We start from the raw sequence: 19,022 nt of genomic DNA, 5'->3' as shown, positions 1-19,022 counted from the left end.
GGTTGAGGTTTTTTCCGGGGTTTTCCCTCAACCCAATACGAGCAAATGTTGGGTAACTTTTGGTGCTGGACCCCGGACTCATTTCACCGGCATTATCACCTTCATCTCATTCAGACGCTAAATAACCTAGATGTTGATACAGCGTCGTAAAATAACCCAATAAAAAAAATTAAAAAAAATAAAAAACCATGGTGGATGGCAGAGAGGATAAACACTCGGTCATGGACGAACTCGCAGCAACATAATGCAAATGCAAAAAGTTTGTATCGACTTGTGAAGCAATATTATAAGCAATGTTAAGAGATATGAAATTATTTATTTCCAATGGTGGATAATAAACAGCAAAGTACTTACCCTGCTACCATTCCCAATGCAGAAAGAATGTAGAAAGATCCAAACCAATAAAGCAACTCTCTAGCTCTAGCTACTTGCATTGCCATCATTCTTTCCCGCATTTGATTTTGCATTTGAATTTGGCGTTCCACCTGAAAATTAAATATCACCAAGGAACATGAGAGCATCATTTCACGAGAGTTTTTCTCTTTCTAATAATGACGCATCTGTTTTTAATGCAATAATTCATCTGTACGAGCACTTCACTTATTAGCAAACATAAGAACTTATCATTTGTGTTTCACGAAAATTACAGCCAATATAAATCAAATTAAAAAAAAATAGTCCAATAAGAACTCCTTCTTGAATAGTGTACTTTATTTTCTATGAAGTGTCCGGCATGGTAAGAATGGTACCTCTTCAATTTGCAGAACAGTTCTACTTCAGTAAGCTTACATTGAAACTATATTAGTGTCGAGTTCATCAATGCGACATAAGAGTGTGAATTTAAGTTTTTACAGCAAACACAACAAATATTAGAGCTGTGTGCATCAGAATACATTTTCATATTGATAATGACTTCAAATAGATACTCATTATTAAATGTAGAAAAACATGAACTGCAATGAACTCTCAATAGAAGACTACTTACCAAACCAAGTAAAAAATATATGCCATAAAACACAGTAAAATGGCTGACACAGAGCTGTCTCAGATATTTCATGTGTGCTAAATTTTCAAGTAATTATGAATTTGTGAGTGAGAATATATACAATAATTGATTGTTTCTAATGTTCTCGTTAACACTTGTTTAAAACTTTCTTAGTTAAAATGTTAAAAGTTTTATAATTTAAAGAGGTAATGTACCTTATGAAAGATGAGTCCGTTTCAACACCGGTGTGGTGTCATCTTCAGTGTCTTTAAATTATAACACTTTTAATGTTTTAACTAAGAAAGTTATAAGTACAATAATTTATTTTAGTGCAGTCATGAATACCATACAGGTATCAATTATACAGTTCAAATTCAGAAATAATTACATTCATAGCAAACTCCGATTAAATGAAACTTCGGTTCAGGAATTAATCTTGCTGTGCTGTTACTACCCTATTACCACTAATTCTACGAGGTACAGTCCAAAAGGAACCCATATAATTTTACTGTAACTGTACAAGGCATTTTATGGTCAGACTTGGGGTTCAGACCGTGAAATGTCCTGGTTTCATACTTAGGGCAGGGGTAAATCTGACATCACTGATATAAAAGAATATATCACATTTAATCGACAAATCTGCAGTCTGTTCAAAAGTTTTAATTTATTCATCATACTATGGAAAAGCTTCAGAACTTTGTCTTGTGCGGCATTAATAATGGTTACTGGGAATATGAGACAGGATTAGAAGTAAACAATAAAATTTGACACTGCTTACAGTTATTTTATTCATCTCGGTAATGAATTCTTGGTTCTTCTTCAGATTTTCTTCCATTGTTCTTGAAAATATACTACCCATTTTGAATGTCAACCAGCGTGATTCATCTATAAAAATAAAATTTAACTTCAATTGTACAATTATCACTGTGCTTCATCTATGAAAAAAAAAATTGAAGTTTTATTACGCAATCATCAATTTTTTTTATAAAATTCACCATTGAGAGGGAAAGCCAATACACATAACTATATGCTGATATCAGAATTAATTAATGTTATGATTCTCGCACAAGTCCACCATTTTGGAGTAGTGGTCCACGTGTCTGACTGCAAAACTAGAGTCGACGCCAATTCGGAAGGCGGTTGTCTGCTAGCGTTTGCGTCGAGAGAGACAGATAGGGAGAGCAAGGCAGCGTACAACATTGCCACATCGTACTTCACGCGCACGTGCAATACAAATAGCGCAGGAGAGAATTTAAATCATCAAAAGACAATAATGACCTTAGCCGTTGATTACTGTAAGCATGACACCAAACAAACCCTCTTTCCTTCACTAACAATATTCTTTGCACGGTTCTCAATCCCACACCACATGCTTCTGCAGTCGTTTCTTGCATGTTGGCAACGTTGCTGCCAGCATCAAGATGGCCGGCAGCGTTCTGTTCGTTAACGTTTTTAAAATAATTATACGCCTTGAACACTATTTTCCGCGCCTGCTTGTGTAATACTTGTCTTTTTACAGTCTCTTCTTCCATTTACTTACCTTACATACACACTGTAAATGTTAGTTTTACTTATTCAATGTATTGAAACACTCGCACGTGAACAAACGAACTCGGGAAGTGCTTGTTACAGACTGATTCTGATTGGTTCTACTGTACAAACTTGTGACGTCACATACCAGAAATGCTACGGCGCATATAGAAGCTAATCGCCTTCCGAAATGCCATCTAGTCTAGTGGGCTTGGGACTGAATCCAAGTTGTGACAAACTGTCGGGTTGAAGTTTTCTCCGGGGTTCTTCCTCAGCCCATTAAGAGCAAATACTGGATCATTTTCAGTGTCGGACCCTGGATTCATTTCCATCATCTTCATCCATCCTGCGTATTTCCATATTCATATGTCATCGTACCATATGAGGCTATCAGAATCCGACCTAAAGGGTGAACCAACCTCAGAACATGATACTTCATCATACTGTTCTCCAACCAGGAGATCAACCGTGAAAGGAATGTGCTTACTATTGCGTCATCTATTGGAACGAAGTAGATAAATAATATTACCGTTTAAAGCCAGTTTAAAAACCATGCGCTCTCCTCATATGTTATTTCCTGTATGAAGAGATTAAAAGACCAGGAGATTAACTGTGATCTAATTTTGTAACTAGGGTAGTATAAATATGTCTGTATCAATGTTATGGTTTGTGCTGTGAGAGCTAGCCAATAGAGATAAGAGTACCCACGTGTGTGACCTTATGACATCAACATTCATTCACAGCATTACCCCCCCTTCGTCTCATCTGGCAGAGACTTTCTCGTGGTTGGAGCACAGTAATCGCCAAAAAGTAGTCAGAGGCACAAATGACTACATATCAATATGTGCAGTGTCAGTTAAAAAAAAAACTCGTGCAATGGCTACTGTTTCAGCCATTATATCTGGAGGTTCTTGCAGACGAATTTAATTTAAACTGAACAGGTGTAACACAATTTTACTTGTTAACTTTCAAGTAATTTCGAATATTTTGCTTTTCAACACTAATCCACTAAATATGAAATCCTAAATTTTTATTTTGAATCTCTTAAACTCTTTCTTTATTCTTTGAGAAGTTAATAACCACAATGTAAGAACATGTGCATAAATTTCAGTCATTAGTTTCCTCCACATTTATAACTTACTTTCACTTCACTTTAGCAAGTTCGTTTTTGGAAGATATTTGAATTGAACAAATACTAAACATGAATATAACGGACTGTTTTCCTTAGCCCAAAGGTCAGTGTCCCTCTTCTTCAATAACAAGATTTAAGATTTTGAATGAATGCGATGAGGAAACTGAGAGGAGAAACTTTAAAAGGTATGCGCGTCCTTGTAAGGGAATGTGGTATGATTCTTGTACAGTAGTGGCAAAAAAAACCGGACCGACCCTTGTACACTCCAGAGCACGATAGACTGGTAACTAAGACTTTCGTGGTTCGAATCCTGCCTGGGAAGGGAACTTTTTTTTTCCTTATTCAAATTTATTCCCAATATTTTTCGATTGCAGCGATATTTTACTACTTAATTAAGATATTATTCTCAGAAATGAATTTTACCAGCAATCGAAAAGTACTGGGAATAAATTTGAATAAGGAACAAAAATAAGTTTCCTTCCCAGGCAGGATTCGAACCACGAAAGTCTTAGTTACCAGTCTATCGTGCTCTGGAGTGAACAACGTTCTGAAATCAGCTACAAGGGTTGGTCCGGTTTTTTTTTGCCACTGCTGTACATCTAACGTATACTCAAAGTAACCACGACTATTTACAATTGAAGAATATAATACAACTTAAGAACAAAAGGAGTGAAACAATGCTTCATAACTGAAGAATATAATAATACTACTAAAGTAAAAATTTAGGAAAATTTTATTGATGTCACATAAAACAACATAACAGTCTACATCCTAATGTGAAGATCAGATTTCAGATCTAAGTCAACAAGTAACAAGGATGAAACACTAATATGCAACTACAACTTCTCTGATACAAACCTGATCAATCAAGAGAGCTTAAATGCATAACGCTCACACGCTCAACTTCCCCCAGGACTTCCTTTGAGAGACAATTCAAACAAGTTTGAAAGCCACGACCATAATCAGTGTGCAAAATACATCTGCAAAAGAAAAACCAAAATGATGTCATCTCATTGGCATAACACAAAATTGGGAAGTTGCAGTAGTAGTTAGTCATAGTAGTAGATGTTCACAATGTCATCAGGAAGTGCTTGAATATAGAATATTTGTGTATATTATCAAGCAGTATTTATTTGGCAACACACAAAACCTATAAGGCTCGTCAGAGTTTGTGTTAATTATGTATCAATAATGAAACAACGATGAATTCCTTCCACATACACGTCTAAAATGGAACTATGAATTCTGGTGGATGTAGGTCAGGAGGCACAGAAAGATGCAAGTCAATTTCGGTTTCGGCAATTTTTTTCGTGGTTTTTATCAGTCTTTTCAGGTAAATTCTGTTAAAAGAGTTCAAATGACATCAAGACTTTGTATAATAATATAATTATGTACAGAGGTTCGCCTACGAGTGGGGCCAGGAAAGTGGCCTGCCTGCAGTGTCGCTTGCGGGAATCGTCTATCAGTAAGCTTCCGCTTTCTATACTACACTCTGTAGGGTTTTAATTTTAAAAGTTTAGCAGCAGTAAAGACTTATGTTTTTGAAACACTAACTTCCTGTGAAATACTTCTTAGAGATTTATTAGGAGAGCATATAAATGATGCACTGATTTCATCAATTGTTTCTTCTGTCAATACTCTTTGTTTTTGCTTAGGAATTGTAGCATTTATCGACCCTGTTGTCCTTAATTTGTTAACAAGACGTCTAACAGTTTCCCTACTCTGAATTGGAGCACCTGAATATCACACTTCAAATTGCCTACGCACCTCTCTACATAACTCTGTTTTCACATATGCATCATACATAAAAACTCTTTGTTCAAGCGTGAATTTTGCGTTTTGCATTGTTAACAAATTTTACACACACGCTGAATATTTAAGCAACTGTATCAAGAAACTGCACTGTACGTGTTAAATACTGCAACATCTGGCTCACAACTGATAACTTGTCGACCTTGATGTCCTTGATTGTCGAGCGTGTCTCAACAACTGCGCACACAAAGCGGCGTATCAGTACATGCCGCTTTCCTGGCCTCACCCGTAGGCGAACGCTCTGTATAATAAATGAGTTTCTACATGACGAGTAAATTACGCGTAAAATATGTAGAAAATTTAAAATAATCATCCTCCTCCTCCTCCTGACATCTATTTGGCCTTTACTAGCCTGTTACAGTCTCAAACCAGTTTGTTAGATCTTACTAATAACTGCTTTTCCCTTCAGCTAGTAATTAAAAATTTGGCGTGGAATTCGTGGTGTGTCCAATTGTAGCACTTGATTTTTCCATCTCGTTTCTCTGATCGACTAAATAGTCCAAAAGAGGTGGAATTTGTAATTATTCTGGTTTATCTTCATTCCTTTTTTTTATCAAGCATACTATATATTCAACATTTTAACAACAGCATTTTCCAAGAACTCTTCATCCCTTCACGTAGCCCATATTAACGCTCAGAGTTTGGTTGCACACTTTGACGAAATTCAATCCATATTCTCGAATCAGAATTTGCATGCTCTTCTCATCTCTGAATCTTGGCTAAAGCCTACATTATCCTCAGCGACATTACACCTAGATGGTTATAAGCTATTAAGAAATGATTGTTAAAATAAACAAGGGGGCGGCGTTGCTGCATATATTGGATCTGATCTCAATCCCAGAATAATATACAGATCTCCTGGCGAGTATGCCGGAAAACCTGAAATGTTATTTGTAGAAGTCTCGACAAGCTTTCAGAAATGTCTTATTTGTGTAATTTACCAACCCCCGAAGATTAACGATATTGCAGAGATCGAGAGATCGTTGTTGAAATTCATCACAGATTATGAACACGTCTTAATAATGGGTGATCTTAACACAAATTTGTTAGCCTCTGATTCGAACTACACTAGACATCTATTGACCATGTTCCAGGCTCTTGATCTAGCAGTCCTTCCCCTTGCACCCACCCACCATACCCAATCTTCCGAATCCCTATTAGACTTAATTATTACGAAGAATGCAGACAAAGTACAAAAACATGGACAATGTGTGGCTTCGGGAATTTCGTACCATGATATTATTTATCTACTATATTCCTTGAAGTGTCCCAAGCCCACGCCTAAACTCATAAGGTACCGTGACTTGAAACGTGTTGATGAAACCCAACTACTTGAAGACGCAATAAAGATTCCCTGGGACTCAATATGGACCTTACATACTGTTGACGAGAAACTTGTTAAACTAAATGAGTATATTATAAATTTATATGACAAGCATGCTCCTATCAAATCTAAACGCGTAAAAAGGACACCAGCACCATGGATGACTGCTGACATACGTAGTATGATTATGGACAGAAACGCTGCATACAAAATGTTTAAACATGACAAGACAGAAATCTCTTATAATTATTATAAACTCTTACGTAACAACTACTCAAGCCATTAGAAACGCAAAACTGAGACATTTTCATAACATCTTGAAGGTGGGAGCTGACCCTCCCAATCTGTGGAGAAACTTACGGACAATTGGTTTAGGAAATCCCAGGACTCAGGTAGACAGCGTGCCAGTTTCTCTTGACGAACTAAATGACCATTTTGCAATGGTACAGTCAATAACCTTGGATACGGTCGACAAACAGCAGACAGTTCACGAATTACAAATGACTCCAATTCCGAATAGAGTAATATTTTTCTTCATTTATGTCACAGAAACTGAAGTAAGAGCGGCAATAAAACGTATTACTTCTAAAGCTGAAGGTGTGGATAATATTAGTATAATATTATTCAAGAAAATATTGGACATAATATTGCCGACATTAACACATATATTCAACACCTCACTCATAACTTCTACCTACCCGAACCTCTGGAAGAAAGCCTTTATCCGTCCGATCCCTAAAATCAAAACCCCATTATGTGCAAATGATTTCCGTCCAATTAGTATCCTACCTGCTCTATCAAGAGCTCTGGAACGTATTGTTCACAAACAACTAATGGACTATCTAACCGAACATGCCTTATTGGATGAATACCAATCCGGGTTCAGAAATGGATATAGTACGACTACAGCACTACTAAAAGTGAATGAGGATATACGTGAAGCCACGGATGAACGTAAATTAACATTACTGACATTACTTGACTTCAGTAAGGCATTTGATACAGTTGACACGGACCTTCTATTATGTAAATTAAGACTTCTGAATCTTTGTGAAAGTTCTGTTACTTGGTTTGAATCCTACCTTCGCGACCGTCAACAATGTGTCATTGCATGCGATTATTCTTCAAAATGGTGTGTCGTGAAATCTGGAATTCAACAAGGATCAGTTCTCGGACTTTTACTCTTCATGATCTATATTAATGACGTGACTAATATGATAAAACACTGCAAATACCATATGTATGCTGACGACTTGCAAATTTATTTGCATTTCCACCCTGACGAGACTAGTGACGCAGTAAACAAAATAAACGAAGACTTGAATTCGATTTCACTGTGGGCACACAAATTTGGATTAAGGTTAAATCCAGAGAAATCGCAAGCAATCGTAATGGGACATAATCGTCTACGAAGCACTCTTGATAGTAGTACTATACCACATATAATATTGAATGGGATTATTGTTAAATACAGTGAAACCATTAAAAATCTTGGCTTTTTATGGATAGCGATCTAAATTGGAATATTCAAGTAACACACATTTGCAAAAAAATATTTTCTCAACTTCACTCCTTGTTTCATATGAAAGAACTTCTACCACTTAGTCTAAAAAAAGAATCTTATTCAGACGCTTGTAATGCCCCATTTTGATTATTGCGATTCCTTGCTAACTAATGTAAGTTCACTCTTAGCTGAGAGACTACAACGTGTTCATAATGTGTGCATACGATTCATCTGCAATACTCGTAAATTTGACCATATAACACCTTCCCTCCAGTTATTTTCATGGGTGCGTCTGAAGGAACGAAGAACAATACATTCACTGTCTCTTCTGTTTAGAATCATGCATACTTCTACTCCGAAATATCTGTTATCGTGCTTTCAATTTCTTACAACTCTTCGAAACTGACATCAAGCACTTCTTTCTATCCCTCATCATAGAACGTCTTTATACTCATCTTCCTATACTGTAGAAATACCTCGCCTCTGGAATTTGTTACCTAATGATGTCAGGGACTGCCGGACTTTATCACAATTCAAAATTAAATTGGAAAATTTTGTCTTAGTTAATGTTTTTTAGGTATTGCTAGAAGTATTGATTTGTGTTTTTTTTTCTTTTTCTTTTTTAACCTAGATTAAAATTGCAAGTTTCTTGTTTATGTTAGTTAATTAGTTAGGATGGAATTAATTATGATACTTAATCACTCATTTAAAGTTTGTGTGACTGCAGCCTGTATATTTTTGTGTGGCTTTACTTTGTTTATAGTGTTTTTTTCTCTCTCTCTTTATTTCTTGTGTAGCTTTACTTTGTATATTATAGTGTATTTTTTTTCTGTTTATTTCTATTATTGTATTTGTATTCCTGGTGTTGTGGAAGAGAAGGCCTGATGGCCTTAACTACACCAGAATAAATAAATAAATAAATAATAATAATAAATAACATCCTGCTGTTCTCACGAATCCGATTTCATTACTTCATTCTCAACCTCACCTTGCTGTGGTAAACCCTGTTTCTACTAATGATGCTCTGGCGACAGAGTTACATCAGTATAAATTTCAAACAACTGCAGAGCAAAGCTGCAAAGGTGAAAACCTCTCCAAATAACTCCCCTGGGCTAGCAACCTGACTATTTTTAGTCTCAAAGAAAATGTAAAATATGTATAAATAATTGATTAAATGGCGATCTTACTCGTGTTAATTATGTAAGCATGTGTGGCTTACAGCTGTTTCGGTGCTACTTGACACCATCCTCAGAGCCTACTGGATCTCGGCACTATCTCAACTTCGCTGCCTGTTGTGTGGGTGCGTTCGTGTGATGAAGAGTTGTGTCAAATAGTGTGTGTGTTCTGAAATTGATCTGTGTGTTGAGAATTTTATTGGGGTAGGTATGTTCTAGTGTTCTAGAACAATATGAAATACACAGACACACTAAAACACACCCTAATCAAATTCTCAACACACAGATCAATTTCAGAACACACACACTATTTGACACAACTCTTCATCACACGAACGCACCCACACAACAGGCAGCGAAGTTGAGATAGTGCCGAGATCCAGTAGGCTCTGAGGATGGTGTCAAGTAGCACCGAAACAGCTGTAAGCCACACATGCTTACGTAATTAATACGAGTAAGATCGCCATTTAATCAATTATTTGTATTCAAGTGTTAAAAGTAGTGTACGAAAGATGCATCATGTAAAATATGTATAAAAGAACTAATAAAATGCCACAAAAACAAACAAAAAACATGAACCTTAAGATTGATGTACGAAAAAAATAATGTATCTAAAAAATTCCTCTTCGTATTTTTATATGTTTCAATTGAAAATTCACATCAAATCAATATCACGACATATTATATTCCCCTTCACCCTCTTAGATTTCATATTCACACGAGAGAAGTCCTTTTCTTATGATAATGTGGATGACATGCTTAAAAATATTTTTCGAAAAATAAAGACAGAATCTGCAATGCAGCTTAAAGTGAAACTAGAGAACAGGAACTATGAAATAAAATGTCGTCCTGCCTTACGACATCTAGCTTCACACTCAAACATAACAACATGGGTGTTTTCTGTGTCCACTTCCAATAACAAGTAAAGACTGCTGATTATGACGTGTTTCTGGGAATGACCAGTATCACTGTACAGAAGCTTGAATGCTCTGTCAGGAGTAAAACAATTATTATGCAAAATCTGAGTTGCAAGCTGAAGGCAATTTCTTTGAACACAGTTTTCTTCATCACATACAAACTTATCATGATGGAAATCGACCTCTTCATGTGTATATGAGAAAATCGGTTTTATTTCAACTGAAATGGAACATAAAGATTTTATCAAGAATTGTTAAGTGGAGTAATCCTCAAGAATACAGCTAGGGAGTGTCTGAGAACGCACAGAAAAGACTATCCGAATTTCTGCCAAGTTCTTGAAACTGATTCACTATCCTCACCACCAAGAATTACATTTATACTGGATCTAACCTAAATCGAAAGGTTATGTTTTATTTACCGATGCTCGCAAATGCAGAGGTTATATCACCGTCACTGGACGTGCCGGAATTTTGTCCCGCAGGAGTTCTTTTACATGCCAGTAAATCTACTGACATGAGCCTGTCGCATTTAAGCACACTTAAATGCCATCGACCTGGCCCGGGATCGAACCCGCAACCTTGGGCATAGAAGGCCAGCGCTATACCAACTCTCCAACCAGGTCGACACCTAAATCGATCTGAATCGAAAATGACCATAGACATGCTCTCCCATTTCAATTGATGTCCCAATTCCTGCTAAGCTGTGTTCGTAAGTGAATATATCTGCCTCATTCCATGAAATCAATGTCTATCTTGAATAATCTTTCAATGTTAGTTCTAAATATTCCATGTGTAAATGCCACAGGATGAATGCCATCATAAAGCAGGACATTAGTTTTGTTATTGCCAAGAATTTCTACAGCTGCAAAATCCTATTGTGGTCGAATCAGTGTATTTTAAGAACATCAGTCAAAAACTATAGACCGCCTATGGACCACCAATCAGAAAATTCTTTTTTAATAAACTACTATGAAATGTATGATGAAGTTACTAAAACCATCAGACTTCGTTTTGCTCATAGATGTTTGCAATAATGAATTGAGAAACGAAAAATATAACACTTCTTCACAATCCATACGGAAGTAGTGCCATAGTGTCAAAGTTTGAAAGTGTCGTTCTTAATGCTTTCGACATGTTGGGTTTACCAGCAGGGCCATATTTAGACATTCTGCCACCCAAGTCAGTTTATATTTGAATTTCAACAAATAACAAAAATTAGATTTATTACTTTTTTTTTTAACTTGGTTATTAAACGACACTGTATCAACTACTAGGTTACTTAGCGTCGATGGGATTGGTGATGGCGAAATGGTATTTGGCGAGATGAGGCCGAGAATTCACCATAGATTACTTGATATTTGTTTTATGGTTGGGGAAAATCTCGGAAAAAAACTGAACCAAGCGGGAATCGAACCCACACCCGAGCACAACTCTGGGTTGGCAGGCAAGAGCATTAGCCGACTGGGCTATGCCAGTGGCGATTTATTATTTTCATATTTTTAGAAATTAATTTTTATATTATATTATAAACAAATGTTGAGTTGCTCATGGTTGTATGTATGTTATTCTACTATTTAATTTTCAATAATTAACTGAAATGATTTCCAATTTATATTATAGTACTGTGTCATTCATTGCTTGTAAATGTGTTTTCCACCCTGTCAAGATTATGTAGCATTAAGAAATTTGTCTTGAAATGGAAAAGAAACAAATTTAAATTTACTGTATATATTACCTTATAGTGTCACCAGTAACATATCTAAAGTTCATTAATTTTGGTGCACGTTTTCAAGAAAATTGAACAGGACATTTGAAGCATCCTGTGTTTTTAAAAACTGGATAATTATTTTATATTTTTATGCTCGACCATGCCGAAATGTAGTAATTACATACCTGGTAGCAGTCCTTTAATGCATGTCATTAAAGTACACCTACTCATTAAAGTACAGGTATTCGGCCAATGACAAGTCAGCTTTGTACCGTTATAAAACCGCAAGTATCGATTATTCTCGGATATGCAATCGAAAGAGAATTAGCGAAAAGTCACAGAGGCTGGAAATCCAATACTGTCGCAGAAGGTTATGTTCTGTTACTATAATAATTAGCGTTAATTGTAAATAATATTCAAATGTATTCAATTTGTCATCTCGTTTTTCAATGTCTAATTTAATTTCAATGTTATATCGAAGTTAATATTTAGTTTACTCTGTATGTTCTTATAGGCTATCAAGGTCAATGTGGACATCTGTTCCTAGGAAAAAATCAATACTTTCGCGTCTGCGCACATCTCACAATTTACGAGGTATTGCTCAAGGTTAGTTAGATATAAATAAAATGAATAATTTCAAGTTAGAAATATGGTCGAGCATAAAAAGTCGTATGAAACTCGCCTATAACGGTAATTAAGAAGCTTGTATGAAAATTATGAAACTCGCTTGCGCTCATTTCATAAACATCCATACTCGCTTCTTAATTACTATCATTATAGGCTCGTTGCATAATGTACTATTACATTTTTTGTAAGTCTATAATCAATAAAATATAAATTGTTTATATTCCAAATGCTTAACGAAGATTGATGTATGATTTTGATTGGGGTAATTATATGCCAGAAACAACACGAATCTACTGCTAATTAAGTTAAATGGCAGAGGAACTTATATATATATATATATATATATATATATATATATATATCACATGACCATAAGAACCTTTTACCACATGCAGAAAAAATGAGAAACCAATCACTACACATATAATCTTGCAGCCAATGATCATCATTCTTTGTACTAGTGGTGGAAACAGAAAGAAAAACGTCGTGAAGTAAAGGAGTTCATTACAGAGACCCTTACCTGCTCAAAGATAATCGATTATACTCGAAAGTTTATAGTCAGTAAGAGAAGAATTGTCAAAAGTTACTCAACATCCCAACATCTTCAGCTTAACCTACTAGACTATTCCAAATCACTTTTATGTCCATAACACAACAAGAAACTTTGTTAGTGCGACTAAGGGTGTGTGAGAATGGCAATAAATAAACATGTATAAACATTTCCTTTATTGAAATTTAAGAAATGGAAAAGTGATAATGTACAATGATAATTTCAATGTTGGAAATAAAATTGGTTACATTTAAAATGAGTACTTTAAGAATTTGTTGAATCTTCAGTTTTGAAGGGAAAAATAATCAAAATGGAAAATGTTTAAACTTTGCAAACAAATAAAATCATGAGTTTGAAGTGTACGCCCAGATAACATGTCAAACATGCATTATCTGTACAGTGTGGTCGAAGGAAATGCAAAAAGCAGAACGACTATACAGAGGGAGACTTCGCAATTGACGATGTTCAGCTTGCAATATGTTCGAGAGGATTCACCGGCAATTAGGTGAAAATAGGCTGTGTGCACAACTTAATGTGGGACATCAACAAAATGCTTGGACTGTCGCTGCCAAAGAAATACTGGAGCATGTAGAGGAACAGCTGTCCTCCAGCACCTGTGCCCTGCCAAACAGTGAGGTTCTCGAAGTCAACTCTTTGGCAGATCTTGCATGATTAGCAACTGCAACCATATCATCCACAAAGCCTATACAAGACTTAGCTTCAGATGACTTTGTGCCACAGGTTATATTTTGTAAATAGATAATGAACTGACTACAACATCACTGCTCTCTGAGCCTTGTATTGTTCACAGACAAGACAGTTTACCAGGGATGGCTGGTTCAACTACAGAAATTGTACAGTGATAGGGAGTAAGGTCCACTCAAGTGATTGCAAATAATGACCACCCACACTGATGAAAAATTTTCCCTTATGGTGATCAACTTCAGAGTCATAACTTATTTGGGCAGAAGAAAATCCTAAAGACAGTGTAATAAATTGTTATATTGTTCACTGTATGAAAGAAAACACAGGCCCAATACTTGTGAAAATTTTATTTGATTAGCCTTGTGTCTCTGAACGAGAGTTTAGGAGGAAAAAATATGCCAACTTGTGAACTACACAACTGAATATGCCATGCTGTTAGAATAAGTTGCATTTGATATTGTGGCAACCATGCTGGAATGTTCTCGCTGTTTCCTGTCATTGAACACGCGTCCGGCAGAAAGAGGGGTGAGATCGGCGGTCGCTGGGAGCGGCAAAGGAAGTTGCGCACGCATCTAGTGCATGGGCATGTGCGGTGTGGTATGAAGCAAAGGAGACGTGAAGAAGGAGCAAGCCAGTTGTTGCTGGTATTGATCAGCGAGTTCAGCTTGTGAATCAGCGCAGGAGTCTAGGGTTCGACACGCGAGTGAACTTGAGCAGCGTCCAGGCAGAAGCAATGCAGTTGGAAGTCTGGAGTTCGAGTGCAGTGAACTGTCTCTGGAAGTCTTGGGTTCGATATACTGTGAACTTGAGTGAGTGATCTAGAAGAACTAGCCAAGGCAACGAACTGTGAACTGAGAACTAACAGTTTTGTTTCGTAAATAGTGCTTTGTGAACATTAGTTGAGATTAGCAGTACATTGTTGTTCTCAGTAATCCAAGTGAATTGTCATTGTCGTCTGTGGAGTGCAATAACGAATACTGTGTTGCTGTGCGGAGTGAAATACCCATTGTTGACAGGAGTGTTTAAATTCAGTTATAGAAAGTCATTATTGTTGTGACAATAAAAAGTTACATTATTGTTTGAATTAAAAGTCACAATATTATATGTTACATGTACTTTATGCACGAAGTGCTCTACCTCATTTCAGACGAAATGATAGAAACACTTAATGGCAGATCTAACAAATGTAGAAGTCGTGACTATCACATTGCCTGACCTGCCCATCCTCCAGAGTTAAATCCAATGGCTTGTTCTCTGTGGAGATGTATGAAAGCCATTATTCACTTCATCAATAGTTGTGGGAAATCAGAATATACCTAGACATTTTGAAAGATCGACAATATGAAGAACATGATGGATTTTTGGCTTTCATGAAAATGTAAAGTATTACTTTGAAGGACTGTCAAGCTATAAATTATAAACTATAAATGAAACATCGGGCATATGGTCTTATGGACTACTTTCCTATTAGGCCTAAGTGTTGAATTCATTATTGAAGTGACTCTCACATATCAAGTAACACTTTATACAAGTGATATAGAAAAAGAGAAACTTATTAATGTACCACATACATAACATAATCTTCACTTAGCAATATATTCAGTTAGGCTCACGTTGACTCAGCCTCCTTAATTATACAATCATTGTGAAACCATTAAGTATGTTCTATGATAGCCTATTCTATAATTTCATGAAATAAGAATGGTAACCCAGGGCAAGTTATAAATATATTGTAATAAATTAAATAATAAATAATCTTCATTGTTCTATATAAATAATAATTTGAAATAAAATTACCAGTTTACACAATTTTAAACACAAATTTAAAAAAATTATGTACGAAAAATCTTTATTACTATTCAGTTTCAAACATTTTTTAATTCGTGTATGAAGCATATGAGGTCGTTCAAAGGAACTTCTTAGTACGACCACTTTTATAGTAAACTGGGTGAATTCCTTTATCCTCTGCAAACATATGTATCACTTAGTCACTTAACCACAATCTCAATCTTAAGTGACAAACTAAAAAGTGTGCCTAATTACTAATTCTGTTGTGTGTCATAGTACCGACAAATTCATACATTTAGAAATGATAAAATATGTTAGGAACTTGAGAAGTAGCTTTACATTCTTGTGGAATTGGAAGTCGATTTCTTTAGAATATTACTAACAAGAATGAATTATGACTTGGACCAAATACTAAGTTATCCAACCCACAATTACTCTCTAAAAATTAAGATTTGAACTATTTTTCATATGAGAACAAAACTGGATTACAGTCTTCATAAAGTTCAAATAAATGGATCTACGAGTCAAAGTTGTGCAGAAAAAAGAGGAGTGAAATAAATCTCTAAATTAAATGTCTGAAATCAGATATATAAAGTGAAATATATATATTCCACACTACTCTGAAATTCAGAAATATCTTGAGCGTGAAATGAGAGTGGCCAACCCAAGAAAATGAGACATTCATTTACTCTTATCCAGGGGATGAAAATAATCCAATCAGTTGTTTAACATTTGGATTTAGGAATGTGAAACTGTGTAAAATAAAAGTATTGTCCCTCTTCTTCTCTCCTCTATTTTCGTCTCCTAATATTACCTGATTCACATATAGCAATTCATGCACGCACACGAACACACACCACCAGACTACATTTATTCTGAACTAATGAATTCTAGGCATTATCAAATTTCCTGGTTACCAAACCATGTCTCTAACATGTCACAATTTGAAATTTTCTTAGCCTGAAAGATGGCTGATATGTACCAATGTGTGTCACTGTACAAAGTACAGAAACTATTAGATCATCCTGTTTTTCATTTTCTGAAACAGTGCTGCATAAGTGAAAACAATAATTTTATTAGTCAATCATAACAAGTGCACCTCTGCACATGTATGGACATTGTGCCACTGTCATACATCTATGACACAGTGCATGAGGGTAGGCCACTAGAGGGAACCCAAGAGGTGGAACTTGAACTGAGAGGATTCAATCCGACATCAGGATGGGAATCCGGTGTGGCTTAGTGGATAGAGCGTCAGCACGTAGAGCTGAAAACCCCGGTTCAAATCCCGGTGCTAGAGAGAATTTTTCTCTGTTCCACTCATCCTTCATCAAATAATTTTATTGTTTTTTATATTCTGTAAACATTCATAACCACAATGTTGTTGATGTGTTCACCAGTTTGGGAGGGCAAACAGGACTATCTATGGGTAGTTTGTTAGTAGTGGTATTTATAAAATTATACTTAGCAAAACAAAGTACGTGAAACAGATGTTAAGATCCAAATTTCTGACGAAGTGACATTTTTCTTTTGTGTGCAGAGGAAGGGGGAACGTAACGGAAATGTTAATATTTCAGAAATTAAAACCTTGAATAATGAGATTTCTACATTACCTGAAACTTGAAAATAAACTATAAAGGCAAAAATGATCTGAAGAAAATATGGCTATTGACATCATTCATGCCTTTATTATCTGTCCACATATTACAAAGTAAAAGAGTCACATTTTGAATCTTTCAGTTACAGTATGTCATTGGTTTTATAGGGGCCAGTATGCAGAAATAAAATCAGATCCTGTGAAAGAAAAAAGTAAAAAAGGAAAAAACCAAGCACACAAATGGAAAAAAAAAATGTTAGTAGTAAAAAAAGAATATCAGCGGGTGGAGTGTGGAGCCTACATTACCTCAACCAAGTATTTACTTATTTTGTGATGAGAAAATATATTTTAAGAGCTCCATACACGCAAAAAAGTTATCGGACACATCTGTACGGACTTATTTCAAGGAGATATGTCTAAATTGGACGATTATCCAAACATGCTCAGATTTACCTCTAGACTTATAGTTCACAAAGAAGTCGTAAGAGGTCGTTTAAATTAATAATTCTCTGTGGAGAATTGTGATCGAGAAATAATATTCCGTAATGGTTCTAGTCATGAAATGCCTGAGAATAGTTTCTCAAATCTGTAATTTCACAGCTTGCTACCTTTTCGCTACAGAGAACTGCTTAAAATGAAACAATGATGAAATTTCGACCACATGTAGTATTGTTGCTATGTTTTCTTTCATCCAGCTTAATTTGGAGAGTGCTACAGTCTGAAAAATTCAAGCAGCCCCAGAACTCTGGACACTTACAATAAGGCAAAATGTTCCAATAATTTTCGCCTATGCCTGTGGATGTAGGTTTGTAAAGAGTAAGTCTCTGCATACATGGGGCACCTTTTTAAGATCAATTTGATTGTTACTTAGAAATGGCTTTTAAGGAACCCAGAGGTTCATTGCTGCCCTCACATAAGCCTGCTATCTGTCCCTATCCTGAATAAGATTAATCCAGTCTCTACAATCATATCCCACCTGCCTCAAATCCATTTTTATATTATCCTCCCATCAACATCTCGGCCTTCCCAAATGTATTTTTCCCTCCGGCCTCCCAACTAACACTCTATATGCATTTCTGGATTCGCCCATATGTGCTACATGCCCTGCCCATATCAAACTCTGGATTTAATAATCCTAATTATGTCAGGTGAAGAATACAATGCATGCAGTTCTACGTTGTGTAACTTTCTCCATTCTCCTGTAACTTCATCCCTCTTAGCCCCACATATTTTCACTTTGATTGTGCACAGAGCAAATATTGCAATCAAATCACAAGACATCAAGTGCTCGGTAAATAGCAACTATGTGTTTCGAAAATCAACAGCACACGAGAACTTGTATTGTGTTGATATCTGAACACAGATATCAACATTTCTATGATGGATGGTGCCTATTTCCTTCAATCTGACCACATCCAGGAACCTTTATCTATTTACTCAACAGACATTTACCGTGAGTGCAGGGAAAGATTAGATTTCTGATGTCTCCAGTTAAGTGAAAGGTACAACCCTAGAATGCATTGTTGCAACTAACGGCATTCCCCCTTCCCTCACCCCAATGATACAGTCAGTGGATGGTGAACATGATTGGAGTGGAGTAACAGTCAGCGTGTCTGGCTGCGAAACCAGGTGGCCTGGGTTCGAATCCCGGTCAGGGTAAGTTGCCTG

General features: G+C 36.0%; 1 protein-coding gene across 2 annotated transcripts in view; it reads right to left on the bottom strand.

Annotated features, from left to right (window-relative positions):
* LOC138707593 (plasminogen receptor (KT)) overlaps window positions 1-19,022 on the bottom strand; it is a 31,955-nt gene that overhangs the window by 10,936 nt on the left and 1,997 nt on the right. For both annotated transcript variants that reach the window (XM_069837202.1, XM_069837203.1), the window contains exons 2-4: window positions 4,506-4,627; window positions 1,764-1,870; window positions 355-485 (exon numbers count right to left, since the gene is read on the bottom strand). In XM_069837202.1, the coding sequence (XP_069693303.1) occupies window positions 355-485; window positions 1,764-1,844 (212 nt within the window). In that variant the 5' untranslated portion in view covers window positions 1,845-1,870; window positions 4,506-4,627. The remainder of the gene's footprint in view (window positions 1-354; window positions 486-1,763; window positions 1,871-4,505; window positions 4,628-19,022) is intronic.

Source organism: Periplaneta americana, chromosome 10 (assembly GCF_040183065.1).
Source record: "Periplaneta americana isolate PAMFEO1 chromosome 10, P.americana_PAMFEO1_priV1, whole genome shotgun sequence".
NCBI classification, from domain to species: domain Eukaryota; kingdom Metazoa; phylum Arthropoda; class Insecta; order Blattodea; family Blattidae; genus Periplaneta; species Periplaneta americana.
Note: the sequence above shows the minus strand (reverse complement) of the source record. Positions and strands in the feature narration are given on the sequence as shown.